Raw genomic sequence first — 23,179 nt, 5'->3', positions numbered from 1 at the left:
CCAATACAGGTTCACCACCAGGAAGCAGCTGGAACTAATCAAAGAATCACATTAAAACTTGCACCCTAGTTTTTTTAACTGTGGTCAACATTTATTGGTAGGATATCACAAAAAAATTAAGTATGCTTATTCTTGAGTAGAGAATGGCCAATAAATAGCAAATCTGAATTATACTGATATAGAAAGTAAAAACGTAAATGATATAAACCACTGATATCCAGAGAGTGCCACATAAAAAGTTGGAACCACTCCCACAACAACAAATGCCACAAATTTGAGCTTGGATTTCAGTTGGCTTAGGGTTCCTTGCATTCAATAAATGGATCACTCACAGCATTTCACATACAGCTGGTATATCATTCTCACACATTATAAACATACAAATATGTGTACATCCTCCTCATTGGGACCACATGTCTGCAGTCCTAAGAGGCGAAATTAGAACTTATTTTCTCGATATCCATCAGACAAACTTTAATTTTAGAGTTTCATATTATATAGTAATAAAATTAAATAATATTCCCATACTCAAGCACATAACTATCTATTTTATCTATCCTTATTTATCACAAAGTGGGTACTGCTTCTGGAAATTCAATGAGACACTCAAGTTAAACATCTCTACAAGTTGAAAAGCCCTGATGGGACTTCTCAATACTATATTGAAAATGGGATTTTATTACAAATTAATAAGAAACACAATGATATGAAGTTAGAAAGAATAAGCTTGAGAGGCCATTATGTGCAACACCATTTCACAAGATCACCAGATGCAATTCCACATCAATTTACGCACTTGTATCAAGAGAGAGAAATAAATATATACTTACATTGTTTCCATTTCCAGCATCCAGCCATATTTGTAGCCAAATTGAATTAAACAGACGTGTAATTGAAAATAAAACCATGGCAGATGCTGATATGATTGAGATACAGAAACCTCCGCACATTGTAAGGTATTTCTTGAATGGCTTTTTGACTGACTTTGTTGCATAGTTTTCCTTGATCACATGCTGAACAAAATTTAAATCAATAGGATGCTCTTCAGTAGCTAATGATTCTTTCTTTTCTGTTTAATAAAATCAAAGAAAAAATGTTAATAATTCAAAATGTCCATGGTCATAAAAAATATAAGATCATATGATTTAATATTAATTGCTGCCTAATCAATCTCATTTCATTTAAAACTCAGAACAATAATTTGCATTTTAATTGATTTTTATAATAATGCAATTATTTGTCTGGATATCTTAGGCATATTCACACATGCACAAATAGAGGATATACATATATATATATATATATATATATAATGGGCTGACACAACATAACACAAATAGAAAAGAATAGACACATATAAAAGAACACTTACACGGTAAATTGTTCGAGCTTTCGGCCCTCTCAGGGGCCTTCTTCAAGAGAGACTGAAAATATGCTATGGATCAGGAGAGAGGAAAGAGTTATGGGCGTGGAGGGGAGGTGTGGAGGGGAGGTGTGGAGGGAATGCTGGGAGGGAAATTAAATATGGCGGTTAAGGGTGGGAATTTTAAAGGAACGGAAGGATAGTATGTAGGCGGATTCACGAGTTCTCACCTCTATGCTGGTAGCTGAATCAGGTAGGGATTCTAGGATGCTGAGGGAAAAACACTGGTCGAATGAAAGGTTGTGGGAATTGGCGTGTGAAGGGATAGGAAGAGAAGAGAGTGAGGCAGAATTACAGGAGTACCGGTGATTATTCATTCGGATGGATAAGGGGGTAATGCATTCACCTATGTAGAAGGAAGTGCAATGTTTGCATGATAAAAGATAAATAATATTTTTTGAGAGGCAATTAGCGTGGGAACGAGGTGGGGGGGGCTATGAGGGGATGTAGGGAGAGGGGAGTAGGCATAATAAGAGGACAGGTTTTACATCGGGGGCGGTTGCAAGTTGGGGAAATATTGGGAAATTTGTCACGGGGGGGCGCCAAAGGGTTGGTGGATCTCTGAAGGTTTTTGAGATTGGCGGGTCGTCTGTATGCGATAGATGGGCATTGGGGTAGTAAGGATGAGGTCGCGTCATTGTCATCTGTCACAGTCTCTCCTGATCCATAGCATATTTTCAGTCTCTCTTGAAGAAAGCCCCTGAGAGGGCCGAAAGCTCGAACAATTTACCGTGTAAGTGTTCTTTTATATGTGTCTATTCTTTTCTATTTGTGTTATGTTGTGTCAGCCCATTATTGTGCCGCTCGTATGAGTTTTTCCGTACAATCGTGATATTAAGCTACCTAGCTACTGTTCCTGTCTCTTCTGTGTTCGTCGTGGGATCCAGCACCAGGTTTTGCGCTAAGATTCTGCTCTATTTTGAATGTGCTATCCTTTCCCTCACCACTGTCTTCCTTCGTTTCCTATTTATTTTCCACAACCTTCTCAATCGCCTAAACATGGACCACCCTCATCCCATTCCGTCTTGGATCCGAAATTTTTGCCGTCACGCCTATAAGCTCGCCAAATACACAAGCCACACCGAGTTTCTCACCTCCTGCCTGTCCTTAGGAATCGTTCCCAACGGTCTAGTCATTTCCCTACCACTATCTGCTACTCTTCCCGATATCCACCCCATACTTAATGCATTTTCTTACCAAAAATCTTTAGAATACACCCACCTTATCCTTATGCAATACCAATGTATTCGTGAACAACACAAATCAAACCTTTTTTCCCTCTTTAAAATAATCTCTTTGGCTTCTGCTCACCTAATTCCACAACTCAACGCCATAATATCGTCTGCCCTACGTTCCCTCCAATAAAAACGTCAAACTCTCCTTAAAAAGCTGTCCAACTTGTATATTTCCTACTTCCGAGTTGGTCTCAAAATTCCACACTCTCACCCTTTCCCGCCACCTCCTCCTCAACCACCCCCACTCTTTCAATATAAGCCTGACCTCCGCAGCATTTACAACCTTCCCCCTCCTCCCAAAGGCCCTCCGGTTTTTCCAAAACGCCAGCCACCACCGAACAATCCCAACACCCCCCCTCCAACAATGCCCATGACATTGTAAACCTTTCAAACACCAGCCTTTCAGACAATGAAATATCCGTTCTTAGCAAAGGCCTATCCTTCTCCCCTACACCAAAAATAAACCACATAAACATACTCACTGATACCCTCAATTTCTGCCGAAACCTTCGATGGCGCGCCTTCTGGAAATCACAAAGTAAACCTTTCAGTAACCTAAAAACCAATCCCGCACTTGACAAATTCCGCCCGGCTTCAACTCATGAGCCAAAACCCCTTCCTAGTAACCATCCTGTCGAAATTTTTATAGGTCTTCTCATCGAAAAAGTTTCCAATCAATCCTTCAGAAAACATCTCAGACCGAAAAATAACCTCTCCATGAACGAACGTCATGCCCTAAAAACCCTACAGTCCAATCCTAACATCGTTGTTACCTCCGCCGATAAAGGCTCCTCTGTTGTAATTCTAAACACCAAAGATTATATTTCCAACGCCCTCGCTCACCTGAACGATACATCCACCTATACCACTCTAACCAAAAACCCAACACAAACTTTCCAAACCGAAATTCGGTCTTTTCTCCTCCACTCCGGACCAGAAGAAGGCCTCACCTCCCAAGACATATCCCTACTTTCACCCCCAAACCCCAGAACACCCCAGTTTTATCTCCTCCCAAAAATACACAAACCCAACATCCCCTGTCGTCCTATAGTTTCCAGTTACAATTCTCCCACCGAAAGAATCTCCGCATTCCTTGACCACCACCTACAACCACTTGTACTCTCCTTGCCCTCCTTCACGAAAGACACGTACCACTTCCTCGACCGTCTAAATTCCGTCTCTATTCCCTCCACACCCAACCTACTTATGGCCACCATCGACGTTACCTCACTTTACACTTCTATTCCCCATGCAGAAGGTTTATCCTCCCTCCGGCATTATCTTTCTCTGCGCCCCCTACCCCAGCGCCCCTCAACGGAATTTCTCCTCAATCTTGCCACTTTCGTCCTAACAAAAAATGCATTCACTTTCCAAAATTGTTTTTACCTACAGACAAAAGGCACAGCGATGGGAACGAGGATGGCACCATCATACGCCAATCTCTTCATGGGCCATCTCGAAGAGACCTTCCTGTCACAGCAACCCCTTCAACCTCTTTTCTGGGTCCGCTACATAGACGATATTTTTATTCTCTGGACACATGGCTCTGACTCTCTCAACAACTTCTTATCCGCCTTAAATTCATCTTTCACGGTTAAATTCACCTCTTCCATTTCAGACTCCACCATCACCTTTCTTGACACAGACATCTCACTTCAAAACAACAAATTCACTACTTCAGTACACATCAAAGCCACTAACCATCAGCAATACCTACACCACACAAGCTGTCATCCTCAACACACGAAACGCTCGATTCCTAACTCTCTCTCTATCCGCGGACACCGAATTTGCAACACCACAGCCACTCTCAACAAATACCTTGCCAATCTACACCTTGCACTCCTCAAACGCGGTTACCCAGAAAAGTTGCTACGAAATAAAATCCACCGTTCCACCCGACCACACACACCACACAATAACAAGCCCACATCTGACGCAGGACTCAACCTTTGCACCACCTATTACCCCGGATCACACAGACTGAAAACCCTCCTTAAAGAACTGTTTCCAATTTTACATGACAATGACGCGACCTCACCCTTACTACCCCAATGCCCATCTATCGCATACAGACGACCCGCCAATCTCAAAAACCTTCAGAGATCCACCAACCCTTTGGCGCCCCCCCGTGACAAATTTCCCAATATTTCCCCAACTTGCAACCGCCCCCGATGTAAAACCTGTCCTCTTATTATGCCTACTCCCCTCTCCCTACATCCCCTCATAGCCCCCCCCCACCTCGTTCCCACGCTAATTGCCTCTCAAAAAATATTATTTATCTTTTATCATGCAAACATTGCACTTCCTTCTACATAGGTGAATGCATTACCCCCTTATCCATCCGAATGAATAATCACCGGTACTCCTGTAGTTCTGCCTCACTCTCTTCTCTTCCTATCCCTTCACACGCCAATTCCCACAACCTTTCATTCGACCAGTGTTTTTCCCTCAGCATCCTAGAATCCCTACCTGATTCAGCTACCAACATAGAGGTGAGAACTCGTGAATCCGCCTACATACTATCCTTCCGTTCCTTTAAAATTCCCACCCTTAACCGCCATATTTAATTTCCCTCCCAGCATTCCCTCCACACCTCCCCTCCACACCTCCCCTCCACGCCCATAACTCTTTCCTCTCTCCTGATCCATAGCATATTTTCAGTCTCTCTTGAAGAAGGCCCCTGAGAGGGCCGAAAGCTCAAACAATTTACCATGTAAGTGTTCTTTTATATGTGTCTATTCTTTTCTATTTGTGTTATGTTGTGTCAGCCCATTATTGTGCCGCTCGTATGAGTTTTTCCGTACAATCAATCGTTATATATATATATATATATATATATATATATATATATATATATATATATATATATATATATATATATATATATATATACTCATATATACAGAAACAGATATAAGGAAAAGGGATAGGAACACATATAAAGGACGAACACAATAGAGGTGGGGAAGGCGGAATCATATATATATATATATATATATATATATATATATATATATATATATATATATATATATATATATATCTGTGCTGGTGGGAGTAATAATAATTGCTTCTGGAAGGATCACCCATGCCAGATCGGTTGAAGGTTAGGAGCCAGAAAAAAGGAGGTCCAGTAAGTGATGGTGTCACATTAAAAACACTATTGAGGAAGGCAACAGGAAACCACCTCACTCATGATTCCTAAGGTAAACATGATTTATCTATTTTATAAAGAGATTTTGAGTCCTGTCAACTATGGGGCTCGGCCCAATCGGCCGTGTGCCATGCCCGGCAGCAGGGGAGGCAAGGCTTCCGCGTTAATCATCCCACGAAACCCTTGCAAGGGAAAACTGGCAGCAGCAGGACAGAAGACGCAGAAGAAGAAGGCCACATTAATTAAAATAGGAACAAGGAATGTTAGGACAATGATTAGGACAGGGAAACTGGAGAATATTAAGCGAGAGATGGAAAGGGGAAATATAGATATTTTAGGTCTATGCGAGGTGAGATGGAAGGATAGCGGGGATTACTGGAGTGATCAGTATAGAATAATATACAGAGGCGGGGACGAGAGCCAATGAGGGGTTGCCATAGTATTAAATGAAGAGGTAGGAAGAAGCGTAGTCAACATAGAGCAGGTAACGGATAGATTATTGCTAGTAGAGATAAAAGCAGAACCGACGAACTTGGTTATTATTCAGGTATACATGCCGCCGAGCAACCATAGGGAAGAAGAGGTCGATAGGATATACAATCAGTTAGAGGACATAATCGCGTGTGTTCCTGCAGGAAAAAATTAGATAGTGATGATGGATTGGAATGCGATGGTTGGCGAAGGAAGAGATGGTGATGAAGTGGGGGACTACGGTTTAGGCACGAGGAATGACGGTGGGGAGAAACCAGTTGAGTTCTGCAGGAGACAGGGGTTAGTCATCACATATATATTCCTTCCATCATAGTGAAGGAAGGGATATATAGAACTGTATAGTAAAGTACTTAGACCAGCAAAGTTAGACATAGAAAAGGAAAATGACATACAGGAAGACAGCTTAGGTCCAGGCATACTCGACGATGAGATAGAATATAATATAGAATTCATATAAATTGAAAATAAAATAGGGCCAAGTACAGTATCCTGGGGAACACCCATTGTTACTTCTCTATCAGGAGAAACAAATTTGGAGCCATTTCAAGAGAGCTCTACATGCTGATGCCGCTCTCTTAGATATGATTCAATCCATTTATAGGATGTGCCTTTATACTGGAACATTACAATACATATAGTATTGTAATGTTCCAGTTTAAACAAGAGTAACTGATGATTTGCCCAGTTGAAACTTCAGTTAAATCAAAAACTAATCATAAAGTTTCAGTTCTATTATCAAAACCTAAAAGTATTTAAGTCACCAGGTGATATGCAGTTGTTGTAGTGGACCTGGTTTTCTAAATCCATGTTGAGATATGGAGAACAGGTTATGTGTTTTGAGATATTATGCTAGACAATGATAGAAAACTATTTCGAATATTTTCCCCAGCTGTTTCAATAAAAATATTGGTCTATTAATTTTAATGGCCATTTTGTAACTTTTCCTTTGTGTATTTGCACTATTTTCTGATTTAAAAGGGTTCAGGAAAACTCCATTATTTCTAAGATAAATATCAGGCACAAAAAAAGATCTTTAATTGATGGAAAACAGTGGGGAAAATGGTTCTCTGATTCTCATGAAAAGGTATTATCTTACAGCCCTTGACAAGACTTATAAAACATTAGAATTTAAATAGTTTAACTTTAAATACATTGCCACCAAGAGTAAATCTAAAAGTGTAATCAAAGAGGCAAAATTGAAAACAAATGTGGAAAGTATTAACAAGACAGGAAATCAATGGGAAGCTGTAGAGTGAATAATAAGAACAGAAGCAGGAAGAAAAACTTTAAGTAAATACCATTTTCCTGCTGATGAATTAAAGTTATATTGTAGAAAAAGTTAGTAACACATTAAGCAAAGTTGTGGCTAACCAGGTATTCCAAATATTGCAACTCAATAGCTTATAGGTAGGTTGAAAGAATGACAACTAACTTAGAAGGCTGTTACAAGATAGAATATTAAAAAAATTGTTTTCAGGTTAATTTCTAAGCTAATCAAAGGCATTTAAATCTATTCCAGTTTTTAAAACGGTGATTCGAATTGAGTTAAGAGTTTAAGAACTAGAGATTCATATCCATTATCCTATCAAAAAATACAATAGATACTTTTCCGATGAAAAATCAATTAGGTGTATTATTCTTAGAAACCAATGACATGATTGCCTCAGAACAATTTGGCTTTTGAGAAGGGACATTTAATGTTGATGCAGTTGATGAGTAACTCACATTACTGATTGACTTGAAATGGGAAGAGGATATGGAAATAACATTATCTGACCTGAGCCGAGCATTTGATTGTGTAACACATGCAACCTTAATTTCTAAAATGGAATGCACTGGGAGGTAATGAACTGAATCTGTTCAAATCACCTCTTTGTTATCATTAAGAAATACCATTTGCTAATTGAGAACCAAAATTACAATATGCAGAAGAGTCATTGAAATGAACTTCCCTTAAGTAAGCTCCAGAAAACATTGGATAAGCATCATATAATTGGTAGAAAAGTTCCGACAAAAATCCTGTTGATCCTTATGTAGTAAAAAAAATACCCATTGTCTTAACCCTTGTACAGTAAAAAAGTAAATTGAGTACATGGCTTTATTTTATCCCATTCTATATATTAATAAAGGCTTTATAAATAAACAAGTTGGCTTAAAATAAAAATGGCACTTATACACTCATATCTGGAAGACTTCCTCCATATATACTGACCAAGTCTATAAAACTTTTAATGTTTCTGTGACAAAAATAATTTATAATTATTACTACTAATTTACCTGGGATTTCTGGATTTTTAGGGAAGCCATCTATCAAACTTTCCTTCAGCATCATGGCATACTTGCCACCTTCCATTTCTCTCAGTTTTGCTGGGGGGCCTCTTTCAATAATGCTACCATCTTTTAGCACCACAACCACATCACATTCATGGAGAGCCATGATGCTGTGTGTTGCCAAAACCACTGTCTTCTCCCTTAATAGTGCCTTAGGCCCACAAATACAATGTTGAAATATATGCAAAGCCACTTTTGCATCTACAGCACTGAGTGGATCATCCAAGAGGTATATTTCTCGGTTGGAGTAAACAGCTCGGGCCAAATTAACCCTCTGCTTTTGGCCTCCACTTGAAATAATTAATGCAAAAGAAAGTTATCAGCTTGCAAAGAAAAATCTCATAAACGTTTTAAGTAAGTGGCACATGAAAATTTTTTTGCATTAATGATACTGGTCAACATGCAGGAATTTTGTTGCAACCACAAAATCAAAGTATGAGAGAGAATAGAACTTAAATACTCAAATGTCTTAAAGTTCCACAAACACTAAAAATGGGGATCGATTTCATTCCATGCAGAAAGTTAGCATTAGTACCTGTGTAATTGTTCCACATAATTATTTAGTTTATTAGACCTTCAATTTTGTTCCATCATTTCTCACAGTTTCATTTACATTACAGTAGTTAAAGTGATATAATGAAATATAATGGTAATTTGGTGTCAAATTATAATGTACTATTTTATATATGAATTTAAATGATTTTATATAAATAATTTTTTAAAAAAGGTTAATTGCCCTGCAAAAGGGAATAATTGGTATTAATTAGCAAGCATTCATGAGTTTGGCTTTTCAGAATTAGCATTTTGAGGGCCACGAATCGATAATATTTGAAAGTTTTCAATGTGACTAAATATGGCAGGAATGGGATTATACTTTTTCAACAAGCTGGAAAATAATGCAACCCATCAAAATTGCCTTGCAACTCCTCCAATATGTATTAATGGACCCATGTAATGCTCACTGATGTCAATGTTTAATAAATATTTCTTCTTTGATGAAGGGTTGATTTTTGTTACGAATACTGGAAACTTCTCCATTCAACTTACAGTTTCATGAAATGCCTACAAAAATATGTAAAGTTTTGATTTTTATATTACTGCACAATCTAGTAGATTGAGAGTAAATGCATTATATAGAAATGGATGTTTCATATACGTAGGATAGGTAGAAAAATTTACTACAGATCACTAAGCCATTAGGTATTGGAGAGACATAGAAACAGTTTTATCCCAGGTTGGAAGCACTCTCAAAGGACATTTGTGTCTCTTGTATCTTGGTTAGTAGTGCCAGTAAAGCAACATAAAGAGTAAAAAGGGAATTGAGTAAAAACTTCACAATGTACAAAATGACTAAACCTGAAAGGTAATACTGCTACTGGCAGCTTACCTCAAATTGAAGCCATTTTCCCCAACTTCTGTAAGGTCACCATTTGACAGAAGCTCAAGATCTCTGCTCAAACCACATGCTTCAATTGTAGCTCGGTACCTGCAATGATTCAGAATTGAAGTGTTACATAAGAATTCTGAAAAAAACACTCAGATACAAGCCCACTAGATCCAGAGCATGACCGCGGAACACATGAATGACTTGGACAAAACAAAAACTCTAGCAAATGTGAGCACATTGCACGAGAGAGGCATTTTAAAAAACAAAACAGTGGCTTTGTTTAAACTATTGTATGCCTTCTCTTCCCCCTCATCTCCTGTTAACTGACTGCTTCCCAACACTTTCCTCTTTTTTAGATATTCCTAACAGAGGCCATTGGAGGTATGGATTGAATTCAGCATGCTTTTTGCAATATTTATTTCTTTATAATGCTACATTCATGATGATATCATACACAGCCCTCCTTTCTACTGTAGAGGCTGAATAAAATGAGCTACCTGATTCAATAAACAATGTAGAGTTGTTGGAGCCTGATGGAAGGACAGAAGAAAGAAGGCTATAAAAGAATATTCTGATGGCATCAGATTTTTCCTGATTGTTGGAAGCCATGAGCAAAGGATTTACAGGTATACAAAGTAATTGCAACTGATTTCATACCCTTTGGAATGTATATAAACAATTATTGAATGGCATAAAAGATGCATCTTTTTTTCCTAAACCATGTTTAAAAAATTTTCCATGTTTAGCATGTGAAGGTTTGACCTCCATGGGATAACAGCCAACACAATAATATTTTTACCCTGTTCAGTCAGTACTACCTGTTTTGACTCCTTTTTATTCAGGTAGTTATATTTACTTACATACAACAATTATTTCTCAAAATGAAGAATATTGCAGATGGGTTTGTTATTAATAAGCTCATTACTATTATGTGAAGTGTTGTTCATTCTGCAATGCTGAAAGATGTGTGAACGAGACATATAATGACATTTATTTTATTTTATCACAACTAAGCATGCAAAACAGAGTTTGCTCTTCTTACTGAGTAGAATTATTTGTTTATTTTTTAAATTACCCTAATAAACATGACAATAGTTTTTAACCAGAGATTAAGCTACATATTTCAACCAATAGTCTTAGATTATGTTAAGGGGAATTGAAACAGAGAAAGAAATCTTACTAGTAAGATCAATGATTATGCCATTTATGTATTTGACTTTTCTGAAACAAAAGAACTAAAAGCTATAATTAGCTAAGCTCATGGGGTATTGTCTTCAGATAAACTGCTAATACTTTTTTTCTTGTATTCTCTACTGAAATGAGATAGTTTATTATTTGCTTGGGCATTTAATATGCCATTAAATATGGTAACTATTGTACCATTTATATTTTGGGATGCTAAGCATTGAGTACATATATCAATTGTCTAATTTGTTGGGATGAATACTGGGAGATAGATTAATTCATTACCATCAAAGGCTTGGAAATCTGAGTATTCCAGGAAACTCTTAAATATTCCATCAGCATGATTATTCTAAAGCATTTTTTAATTAGAAACAAAACAGTTAAATGAAAATGAGTTAAAATTTGGAAATTATAAACATTGGAAAAAGGGGAAAATTTGTGTATTGAAGGTTGAAACTACATTGGGCAAATAGATTAAGAAAATGATTTTTTTTTAAATTTAAAGGCATGCAGTTCAATTTTGGGATGGATGAATTTGAAAAATGAAAAAAATCCATAATTGGTTTACAAGATTTTAGCCTAATTCTGTGGGCCAAACCATTTCATTTCAGGCTTTTTATTCCAACAATGCTGGTAGATAAGAGTTTTCTGAATTTTGTGATGGGGCAAGATTTGCCTTAAAAATGACAGGAACACTATTATTGACTATAGAATAATATTTTTTTAAAAGTATTATTAAATAGTCAAAATTATATATTGCACAACAAGTAAAGTCAATATCCATGGTACTTCTAGGTGACAATGAAGAAGTAGTCACCTAGAAGTCTGAAGTTTCTAAATACATACTGTAAAATATTTCCCAAAAAGTGGCCTGAACAGTTTAATAGTCTTCCAAAACCATGGCATTCCCTTTAGAGGAGGAAGTGAGAGGGTAAGTTAGAATTCAAAGTTCATATTTTAAGCATTTCATTTGATTGAGAATAATGAAGATTAGATATACTCAAAGTGCTTAAGGCTCAATAGCCTATTTGGTTGAGTAAAACATACCTCATTTTATGATATGGAAGACCAAATAGGATATTTTCCCTTAGAGAATCATTGAAAATCCATGCCTGCTGGGTGACATATGCAATCCCACCGGCCATTATCCTCATTTTCCCTTCAAGTAGTCTCAACTGCAATGAAAAATGACAATGACAGAATTTCTGCAGGGCAAGCACATTCACAGAAATACCTACAATCAACAATATGTTTAAACAGAAAACATGAATGTAATTAATAGGAAAAAACATTTCACAAAACGTTTAGGAAGCCTTTGAAAATTGAAGTGAGGAGATTATTTCATTCCATTATTCTATATTGCCCTTGCCATTACAGTTAGAATATTTGGCAGTGGAGTGGCTTACTGTAATCAGGTATGAGATTCATTGGAAATGAATGCATTTTAAAGGCCAATGCAAAATTTGTATCTTCCACTGGATACCTGAAATCATACTGAATAAATTAATTGCAATTACACAGTAATGAAGAAGTATTAATTGATCACTTCTTTCACCTTGGGGGCCACAAACTAATGCTATTATCATGGTGTGTGGGCTCATGCCTTCTATTTTCATGAGCTCTACACAAGAAAAGTATTTTTGATTACTGTTCAACTGATTTTTATGAGCATGAAACAAAAAGTTCTTTATCAAGGTTGGGTCAAGTGAAACCTCAATCGATACTTTTCCTTTTCAGGCAGGAATTGCCATTTAATTCACTTCAAATACAAGAAACAGCTTTTTAAAAACCTAAGTGACATGTTATTTCTTTTTATTACAGATTAATTACGCTTTGGGCATTTTTAAAGAAAATACAAAGTTTGCAATATAGATGGAAACTGTAAATGTTATCAGAGGAGTCAACTAATAAACGAGGTCTGTCCAATAAATACGCCAACTGAGGCCATAAAACCCATTTTGCAAAATTAAGTCCACATCGATTTTGTCCTCTTGAAAGTACACTCCATTCATTGCTTTGCACTTCTTTCATCTCCTTTTCCACTGTTCAAAGCACCCTTGGAATTCCTCGGCAGTAAGGTTTTTTAGTTTTATCTTCTTTTCTTGCTTTATTGTGTCCACATCTTCACAGTGATGTCTCCTCATCACACTTTACATTTTGAGAATAGGAAAAAGTTGCAGGGGGGGGGAGATCTGGCAAATAAGGAGGATGATCAAGGATGATGATTGATTTTTTTTGCCAGAAACTGGTGAACAATAAATGCTGAATGTGCAAGTGCATTGTCATGGTGAAGGGCCCATCCATCGCCTTGAGTCAAATTTGGTTGAACACGACCCACGCGATCTTTCAAACGGTTGAGAACTGTAAGGCAGGACTCAGCATTTACTGCTTGTCCTTCAGGAAGATATTCATGATGAACAACACCTTCGACATCAAAGACTACAGGAGCATGACTTTGATTTCTGATTCGCTTTCTCTTGATTTTCTGGTTTGATTTAATCCTCTTGAAAATGGATGTTTCCCTCGGAGCATTATCACTGTAAACAGCTGTCAACAATTCAGTTTATTCTGGATAACTTTCACCGCACTTCACCAAATAAACATGATGTTGATTTGTTGCTCCGTGATTTTGTCAATTTCCATTTTTGACAAACAGTAAAAACAAGGACAACAGAAACTACCATAACTATCACCATAAGCACTGCTTGACGTTCTGCCAAGCACAGACGGCTCATTGGGTCTCAGGCAAGTAGCACTGCCAGTGGGTGGGGCTATAGTCCGTGTTGCGGCCGCCAAACTGCACCAGTTCGCGTATTTATTGGATAGACCTCGAATGAAAAATAATGGTACAGGTACATAGGCAGAAAATCTTCCTACATGAGAATTAATTATTTTCATACTTTTTAGTTAAACTAATTGCATTGTGATTATATGAAAAATTGTTTCGGTCAATCTTTATTTGCAAGACATTTGATTAATAATCATGAAAATATACTATTAAAATATTTATCCCTAAAACTACAATTTTATCTGTTTTTCACCTGTCCCTTCGCAACAATGAATTTACAGTGTCACTTTACAACACTTCTGTAAAAGAAGGTAAAATAAATATTATACAGTACCTAAGTGCCAGTAATTTTTAAATGGAGTATAGCCTAGGGTAATTTAGTAAGCATTGGGGAAATTTAACACCCCGAGAGGTAATTATAATCACTCCGTTCATTTACCTCACCAACAAGAGATGAAAGAAGAGAGCTCTTCCCTGAGCCAACTCCTCCACAAACACCCAGGAGACTACCTCTCTCCACCTTCAGAGTCAAGTCATGGAGGACAGTAGTCAGTATGTTGGCATTGCCCTGAGATGCAAATTCTGCAGTGGATTTTCTTCTTCCTTGAAGGAAAATGAAAATAGGAAGATTTTATGCATATTTTTGAACACCGTCCAAATCTACAAAATGTGATAAACTGGCTAACTATGACTTAATTTTTTTAAACTAAAAAATTGAAAGAATGGCCAGTGTAACATGCCACTATCAATCTATGAATAAAATTTGCAGTTAATATTTCAGAGTATTCTATTTTTAAAAATAGGAGTTGCTCAAACAAGTTTCATTCAAAGGGACATGAGCATCTAATATTGCAACCTATTGGTGGTAAAAATACCACAAACTACTCATTTGTTTAAAACAATCGGCTAGCATGAAGATTCCTGAGCCTTTCTGTAAATTATATCCATTGAAATGATCATCCAAAACTGAATATTAATTAAAATAACCTATGATACAGTCTTGTTTGAGCAACTCCTATTTTTAAAAATAGAATACTCTGAAATATTAACTGTAGATGCTACTACCAAATAAAATATTTAATAGGCCAAGATTAAGACTAGAAGATGAAATATCCAGTCAGAGAGCAAAACCAAAGTTGGCCTACATGTAATTTTAATAGTAACCTACAATAGAAATTGCTTGAGTTAAAGGTACCTTTTCCTTTTCTCTTCTTGATGTCACCGTAGGTACCCTCCCATGCAAATGTTGATCCAACTAACTCAATAGCCAAATCCGGTAATAAAACTTCATCATCTGGTGAGGTAAACTCTGGACCATCCAGATATTCCTTTTGAAGAAATATATTGAAATAAGGATTAAGTAACAGTGAAAAAAATATCAAATTTAATGTAAAATTGAGTACAATTATGCTCAAATTTCAAATGGTAAAGGCAAGAGATATATGCTGTTCTTATGCTCAAGAATTGCGACTTTATCAACATTTGCAAAAGTCAGCATTCATTCAAACCACCAACGGAAAAGAAATTCATATAGTAATTGTTGTAAAAGTATAATATGGCTAAAATTTCACAACATATATACACTTGGTACTTTTAGCCTTCTATCATTTTATCATTTCTTGTTATTACATGTTATATGCTTGTATAAAAAACATTTCAAAAAGATTATGGCTATGTGAATCTGAGGACAAACATTTTTTTTCATTCATGCTTGCTGAGAGTTGACCAAATGTGCATTTTGACTTCTTTTTCTGTCCATTTTTATGGTTTTCTTTGATTAAAAACCATTAAAGTTAAGTCCACATTAATAATTATTCCATATTTATAGTGCAAACATGAATATTCCAGAGTATGTATGTAAAATAATGCCCATTGTTCCACCACTTTGAATGGTTCATGAAGTGAAGTCTGAAAGCATTGAGTATTTCCATGAAAAAGTGTAACTTTGTATTTCCGCATACATTCAATTTCTACATACAACACAGGATTTGCAGAAGATCTAAATCATCAGATCTTCTATGAAACCTATTTCATGATGAGCTAAAAAACATTTTGTGGAAAAACAAAAATATGCTTTTTTTCTGTATGTGTCTAGCTTAACTTAATTATACATGCAGATACAGTTTACTCTATTATAAAAGATTAAATTGTAAAAAAACTGAGGGCTATTTTTTTAATCCTCACATTTCCAGGTTTCAAAATCTGTAGAAAACCCTTGTCATGTGATATTTTGTATTAAAACCACAAATAATACTATTGGCAGATGAAAATCGGTCCAGCATACATTTTAAGTATGGCATCTTCTATTTCAGTACACATTTCTAATTTTCAAAATTGCAGAATTCAATGAAAAATTAGAAAAAGCGTATTTCTGTTATTTTTCATACTGATTTGGGGCTTCACTGATTTTTAAAATCAGTCTATTTTCCCACTGTTTAATCTGTTAATTTTATGCAGAAGAAGCTCAACTTTATGACCAATGATGTATATATGGAAAGGTTGCTGTTTCAAAATATGTCAGTATAAGGTATTATAGAAAATTGAAATACACAAACCTTGACTCGGTGTAGACAAACTTTGGCTTCCCCAAGGCAGCGTATAGCATATGGCAAACGTCCCATTGAAAACAGAACAGCATTAAAAATGGAGAAAACAGCAAAGGCATCAGTTGGACGAAGACTATTTCCAGACAAAGTGTACCCCAAGAAGGTAGCCACTGTGGCTACAGTGGCACTGGATGGAGTTAGAGTAGTTCCAAGTGACTGCAGGAACAAGGCCAACTTCAACTTCTTGTGTTCTTTTCTCCTAATGTCTGCCAAAACAGAAAGAGTTGCATGATGAACTTTGCATCCTGCTGCTTTTAAGACATGACATTCTTTTTGAATTGAAAGAAAACTACACATATTTTAATTCAATTTCATGAGTGCAGTACTCTTTACAGTAGGCACATCAAATTCCTGCTCAGTGGGATAATTCCATTTTTGGTGATGCTTTGTGGAAACTAATTGATTGAATTAAACAAGAAAAAGAAATAATTTTTTCCTGGTCTTCTTACTCAATGTCCTAATCTCATTTCATACAGCATTTTGATATGACAGGTTTGTCCACTAAATATTTATTAAGTAAGGATTACCTAAGAAACTATGCAAAGAGTTTTAGTCTGTAATACAGTAAGAAATGATTTTAAATGATATTGTTTTATACAGAAAATTTTTTATTTTCCTAAAATATTATGCTATATCTACATTTATATCAATTTACTCCCATAGCAATGAATTTACCAATGATTTTGTTGAAGAAGCTCTTCTCCCATGCATACATCTTAATTAGCTTTATGTTGCTCAACACCTTACTGGTAAGTGTTACCCTTTCATCACTCAGCTTCACATTGCTGGAGCGAATTATGTTAGTCAACTTTGCAATTCCCATCTGCAAATAAAAATTTTCCATGTCATTACTTTGCTTAAGAACAGAAACTAAAATACTATTGTAAAGTAAACTAGCCATTTTGTAAAGGGAAAATCAATGTGACGATACAATATCTATGTTCAATCTCATGAACTTAGAATGCATTTAAAAGTTAGCAGATAATAACATTAAGGGTACTGGCCAAACAGCAAGTCAATTTGGGCAGCACCTTAAACATTCAAATTATGTTTTGCAGTAGAAATGGACTGGGTAAGAAAAATGATGGAAATGCTATTCACAAATTTCAAAAATCTACAAGACAAGAAAACATAGATAAAACCAGATCAAATGGTTTTCAGAACAACGAAAGAGGAAGGTTGGGTTTATTCTGCAAAAGTGAGAAGGCAAGATAGCTATCACTTATTACTGAAACATATATGTATGTAAATACTTACAGAGACAGGTGTAAAGGCGATGAGAATGAAATTCCCAAGCAATGCCCAAGGCCCAAAAATGAAGCATGAATATGCCATTGAGAACAGTGACATTGCAGGCGCTCCTAAATTACAAAATGAAAAAAGGAAAACAGATGAGATTATGTGCATACATTACATCCATGAAAATAAGAAACAATTATCTGGTAAGTAAGCCTCTACAATATGCTCTGATATTCTGCTAATTAAAGTTAGAAGGCCTAGTCAGGGATCTAGGAGAAACATTTTTTGTAAAGAAATGCAGCCCTGCCTAGGTTTTGCAATTAGATATATGTAGCAGCATATATAGAAATATGACTTATGTTACTCTTCATGTTAAGAGAAGAGAACAAAGGGAAAAAGAGCTTTTACCTTGTAAATGCATTATTTAGTCATCTGTCAAAGCTGTACTAAGATTTCTCTGAAATGATATGGGGCATAAGTATCATGAATTGTTTAGAGCCAAGACTATGGAAATGGGGAATGGTTGGTGCATAATTAGTAAAGGAATAGATTGGCCCTTTAACAATGGCTAGAAGCTTCTTCTACTTGACTACAATGATCTTATAACTACTTTGGAGTAGCTTCTCTTAAGGTACATACATGTATTTCTGAAAATATAAAAAAAACACTATTCCCAGTAGCCTAATTGCTCTACTTAATACTTACCAGTAGAAATCTAAATTTTCACAGCAAGTAATTTGTTTCATAACTTCAAAATTTTACTAGATCCACACCTTGATCATCCTGATGCTCCAAATTCTCCTTGCTATTTACAACCTCACACTTCAATTCTCTTTCAATTTCCCCAAGTGAACTCTCACCACCTGATGCATTTGCCTCACATAGGTATTCTGCACCATTTACAAAATACACCACTTAAAATAATCTCCCTTATAGTCTTTAGCATCGTATTCATCCCAGACAATATCAAACTTTCATTCCCCATTTTTCAGAATCCTTACCCAACCCTTGCTTTGCCTTTTTTAACCATTTCCAAAGCAGTTTGTCATTTCTCTGAGTCTCAATACTCACTTTTCTTCTTTTGCCATCCATATAACATTATTGCATTCCTCATTTTTTCCTACCAAATATTATAAGCCGCATTCCAAGCTTACTTCCCTTGAACTTCACTCATCATCTTACATGCCTCTTTCCCAGCACTCACTGAGTCTTTCACTTCTCCATTGAACCGGGTACTATCGCCTCTCATTCTACTGGAGACACCTATTCTAGGCACAAATATTTAGTTCATTCAAAAATCATTCCTTTCAAACTTCAAACTCTCCGAAGTCACATTTCTACCTTCCATAATTATATTTTTCCAATTACACCTTCTTCATCTACAGCATATCCGCAACCTTACGTCTATACACCATTCTTACATTTGTGTCTTGCCGTATTTTGAATTGTTAACTCAAATTAGCTCTCTAATTTGCCAGGCAAACACACTTCTTACCCAATCAATTATTAAAACTACCAAATAAATGATTAAGTTTCTCACTGCCTTTGTCATTCATTACCTATCGCAGATTATCATCATAAAATACATGATCAATGTGTTCCAGAATTTCATTTTTTAAATGCTTTGGTCTTACTAGGATGTTATTGAACCTTTCCCAACCATAGTACTCTTTCTTCTCCTGAGTACATGTCAAACCAATCCCTATGATAGGCTTTAAAGGCTGACAACATGTTGAAATATTTTGAGAGGTTGAATCTTTGTAGTAATTCACAACAAAATTTATAAAAATGAAATTCAGGAATAAGAGTTTTACATAGCTGTTTATCTGAAATGCTAATGAGGAAAAAATATAATTATACCATTATTAATGGGCCTTAATGTTATGAATATTAATGATGCATATTTGATTATAAGTATTATTACATTACAGTGTTTACTTGATTTTCTTTCAAAGCCACCATTCAAAATAGAATATCTCAACATTTACTCACCAATTATTAATACTCCAGCAGCAATTGCTTCACACAATCTCTCTTGGTCATTTGTACACATGTTCACTACTTTTCCCAGGACTTGATCATTCGGCGACTTCAATTTCAGAAGTTTTTGATATATTATGTATTGCAGAGATCCCATAACCCGAATAGCTGAAATAACAAACCCTTGTTTGATTATAAAAATTAGAATTGATGAAAATAACAATAAGGCAGGACTAATGAAATCCTAAGATGGCTGTCACAGTTAATGCCATTGTAAGATAATTGCAGGGATATAGCTTGGCTTATTTAAGCCATTAAGGGGATCGATTCCCACCAGTGGGTCTCTGAATGATGATAGTGAACCATTCCACAGAACCAATCTTATTGATAAAATGCCGAAACCTGAACTAAATAACTTCATTAATTTCTGACGATTCTCTTGGACTGTGTATACAATTGTTAATTAAATTACATATTAGGCTTTTGGCTGCAATCCACGAAGAAAGATATCCAAGAAGAAAGAGCAAATAATTGTAATTCATACTTAAGATTCTGATGCAATAACATGTATACATCTCAGCTTATTACAATCCGCTACGCAAGTTTTTTTACCACCCAACTGCCAGCCCAAGCAGTAATAGCATAAGGTCCTTGCCTGTCAACCAACAGGTCATTGGTTTGATTCTCATCTAGGTTGGTTTTTCTCCATCTAGGGGTCGGATGCTTGTTTTTTTTTCTATTGTTGAATCATTGATAAGACTTTGATGCAATGCCAAAAGTGCTGTTTTTTGATTAATGTGAAATAAATAAACTCCAATATTGCCTGCTCAGCAAACTATTTTGCACTTCTTAAATTCACTATTTCCATGGATAAGATGTCTGGTACATGGAGTGTAGTCTGTATCTACCCACTGATTCTGCTGGATAACAATAGCATCATTATTGAAATGCAAACAAAGTTAATGCTAGATGTCAGCACAAAAGAGCACTTACATGAGTGAACTCATGATTACCAACAATGACTTATTTCACAACTGATCACAACTCATGTATCAACTGAACATATTCCTGAAATGTCACCTGTAATATTCTCGATTTCCAGTTTTGTTGACTGAAATTGAATTTCATGATACCAAAAAATTGCATCCATGCATACACAAATTTGTGCGAGGTTTGGGAAAGTAACATGACTTGCATCTGCTCAGTTGTCTGCCGATTGCTGCTAGATTAAACTCCTGTTTGAGGGTCATGTCACAACTTCATGATGCCACTTTCCATGGTAGAATGATATGCAATAAAATTTTATGTTTAACTCGGGAAATCAGATTCGGAGACCATGACCATGGTTAAGGATGCTAATGGAGATGGAAAAATGTCCCAAGTGCTGGTTTTCTGCTTGCACATTCTGGGAGGGTAACGAGGAGGTTGATGATGAGGAATGCCCGGGGCATCCATCAAAAGCACATCGTGATGAAAATGTGCAAAAAGTGAGACACATGCTTGATTCTGATTGACCTCTAAGTATCAGGGTATTAGCAGAAGAGTGCGATATTCAGAAAAACACAGTGCATTGCATTCTTACAGATGATTTAGCCATGAGAAAGGTGTACCAAGATGGTGCTGTCAGAAGACTGCTTTTTTAACCATCTTGCCTTGGGCCTCTTGGACCACTGTGAAAGTGACCCGAATTTTTTTAAATAGGTGGTTACTGGTGACAACACATGGGCCTCTGAGTAGGACCCAAGGAAAACCCTTTTGAGCACCATTTTGGAACATTGGATAATGTCAAAGAGGCTTAGGCAAGGTGCCTGAATGAGATTCCTATTGATGCCTTTCAGGAAGCATACCAAAAGCGTGGCAGAGGTGCTGACACCAGTGTGTTGATGCACGAGGGTGCTGTTTTAAAAATAGCATCCTTGTAAAGTTTTAATAATTTAACCTTTAATCCGCAATGGAATTTTTCCTCAATTTATTCTTCATATTTTTTGGGAAAGACCATTTGTGTGTGTGTACACATAAACATACACGAAGACACACATGTATTTATATAAAAGTAATTGAACTGGAAATTTTTTCAGAGAAAGTAAAGTATATTGAATATGAAGCTATATCAAAGATGAGAAGATAATCAATAAAGAAGGAATAAATCGAGATAGATAATACGGCAGATAAATAAACATTAATAGTTACCTGTATGGTACCCTACTATCCACATTGCATTAAAACATAGAGTACGCAATAATTGGCTGATGAAGAGTGCTCCAACAAGCATCAATCCCTTGGACTGAGGTTCACTTTCATTCTCTATGAAAAGCAAGAGTTCATTTTGCACCCATGCCTGTAAATGAAAATTAAATATAAGATGCTTCATCCAATATTCAACGCTTCACACTCATACTCAATCTGGGTAACTTACAGGGCCAATAAATTGAAAGAAATTGGTGCAGATCATCAGCACAATGGCAAGGAACGCCCTTGTCCGTGAGAAGCGCCATACTGCTCTCACTAGTGATGCATTAGCAGATCCCCTCAACTTCAATTCATTCTCCCAAATGAGCGATAGGCGAGCGGCATTATATTTGGCTCTGTCCTTGCCCTGGAGAAAAAATAAAAAATGGATGCATCACTACATCTTAATGAGCACAATATCACAACATATAAAATCAAATGCAAATAATTTATTCCAGAAATCACTCGAAAAATGTGTCCATTATTTGTGACAGCCCTTAAATAAAAATAAAATACTATCTTCCTGCTTCATAAATTGTTTTATGGCCTGCAATCACAAAAATATTTCATACCCCCTATATTAAGGGTGACCAGCTGAATCCAATCACCAAATTCTCTGAAATCTCCGAGCATGACTAAAATATTCTCTTATTTCACAAGATGAGGCCAGCAGTCAAGCACCTTTGGGTGCTGTGGCACCATCAGGAGGTATTTTATGGATGTGATTGATGTGGTGCATCTCTCCGATTTAAAAAGAATTAAGTCTACTACCATCGTTTATCATAGACATAATATAATAAAAAAATTAACAATACCACTCAGAAGAATGAAATCTCATGAAGGTTCGTCATTTTTCACTAGTTTTGCATGTGGTCTGTTCCTGTTGTCGGGTCATCAGCACCTTCTAAAAATAACCCATTTAGGAAGGTTAGCCAATGTCAATGGCCAGTCTTTGTATGCCAGACCAGGGAACACCAAAAGCTGTCACACTCCAAAACTTCTTAGCATTGACTTATAAATAAACCTAAAAGATTATCTGCCAAGTCATGTGTGTTGTTGCAAGTGAGGCATTAACTATGTGCAATGCATTTTTGGTGCTTGAAGCTGCAAAAACTACAAGTACTGAA

General features: G+C 36.3%; 1 protein-coding gene and 2 long non-coding RNA genes across 3 annotated transcripts; all 3 read right to left on the bottom strand.

The window, feature by feature from the left end:
• Positions 1-651: 651 nt before the first annotated feature.
• Positions 652-16,901, bottom strand: LOC139692525 (ATP-binding cassette sub-family C member 12-like). Its single transcript, XM_071590746.1, has 8 exons — positions 16,554-16,901; positions 15,194-15,326; positions 14,438-14,601; positions 12,258-12,385; positions 10,026-10,124; positions 8,585-8,928; positions 831-1,069; positions 652-657 (listed from the first exon to the last, which is right to left on the bottom strand). The coding sequence occupies exons 1-8, from the start codon at positions 16,899-16,901 to the stop codon at positions 652-654; spliced, it is 1,461 nt and encodes a 486-aa protein (XP_071446847.1).
• Positions 16,902-17,299: 398 nt separating this feature from the next.
• On the bottom strand, positions 17,300-19,866 carry LOC139692620 (uncharacterized). Its single transcript, XR_011701771.1, has 3 exons — positions 19,836-19,866; positions 17,862-17,965; positions 17,300-17,427 (listed from the first exon to the last, which is right to left on the bottom strand). It is a non-coding gene; the product is annotated as an uncharacterized lncRNA (long non-coding RNA).
• Position 19,867: 1 nt separating this feature from the next.
• On the bottom strand, positions 19,868-22,351 carry LOC139692619 (uncharacterized). Its single transcript, XR_011701770.1, has 3 exons — positions 22,240-22,351; positions 22,014-22,161; positions 19,868-19,991 (listed from the first exon to the last, which is right to left on the bottom strand). It is a non-coding gene; the product is annotated as an uncharacterized lncRNA (long non-coding RNA).
• Positions 22,352-23,179: the final 828 nt, after the last annotated feature.

The sequence above is a fragment of the Hetaerina americana genome, unplaced genomic scaffold, assembly GCF_022747635.1.
Source record: "Hetaerina americana unplaced genomic scaffold, ioHetAmer1.1.p SCAF_4, whole genome shotgun sequence".
Classification (NCBI taxonomy): Eukaryota; Metazoa; Arthropoda; class Insecta; order Odonata; family Calopterygidae; genus Hetaerina; species Hetaerina americana.
The sequence above is the reverse complement of the archived record's forward strand: the minus strand, read 5'-3'. Positions and strand labels throughout refer to the sequence as shown.

Coding starts and splice junctions, on each gene's coding strand:
- LOC139692525 (XM_071590746.1), bottom strand. CDS start 16,901: ATGTGTAGTTTTCTTTCAATTCAAAAAGAATGTCATGTCTTAAAAGCA. Junction 15,327..16,553: donor TTTGTCTACACCGAGTCAAG/GTTTGTGTATTT, acceptor TTTCTTCAAAAG/GAATATCTGGATGGTCCAGA. Junction 12,386..14,437: donor TTTCATCTCTTGTTGGTGAG/GTAAATGAACGG, acceptor TTTTCATTGCAG/TTGAGACTACTTGAAGGGAA.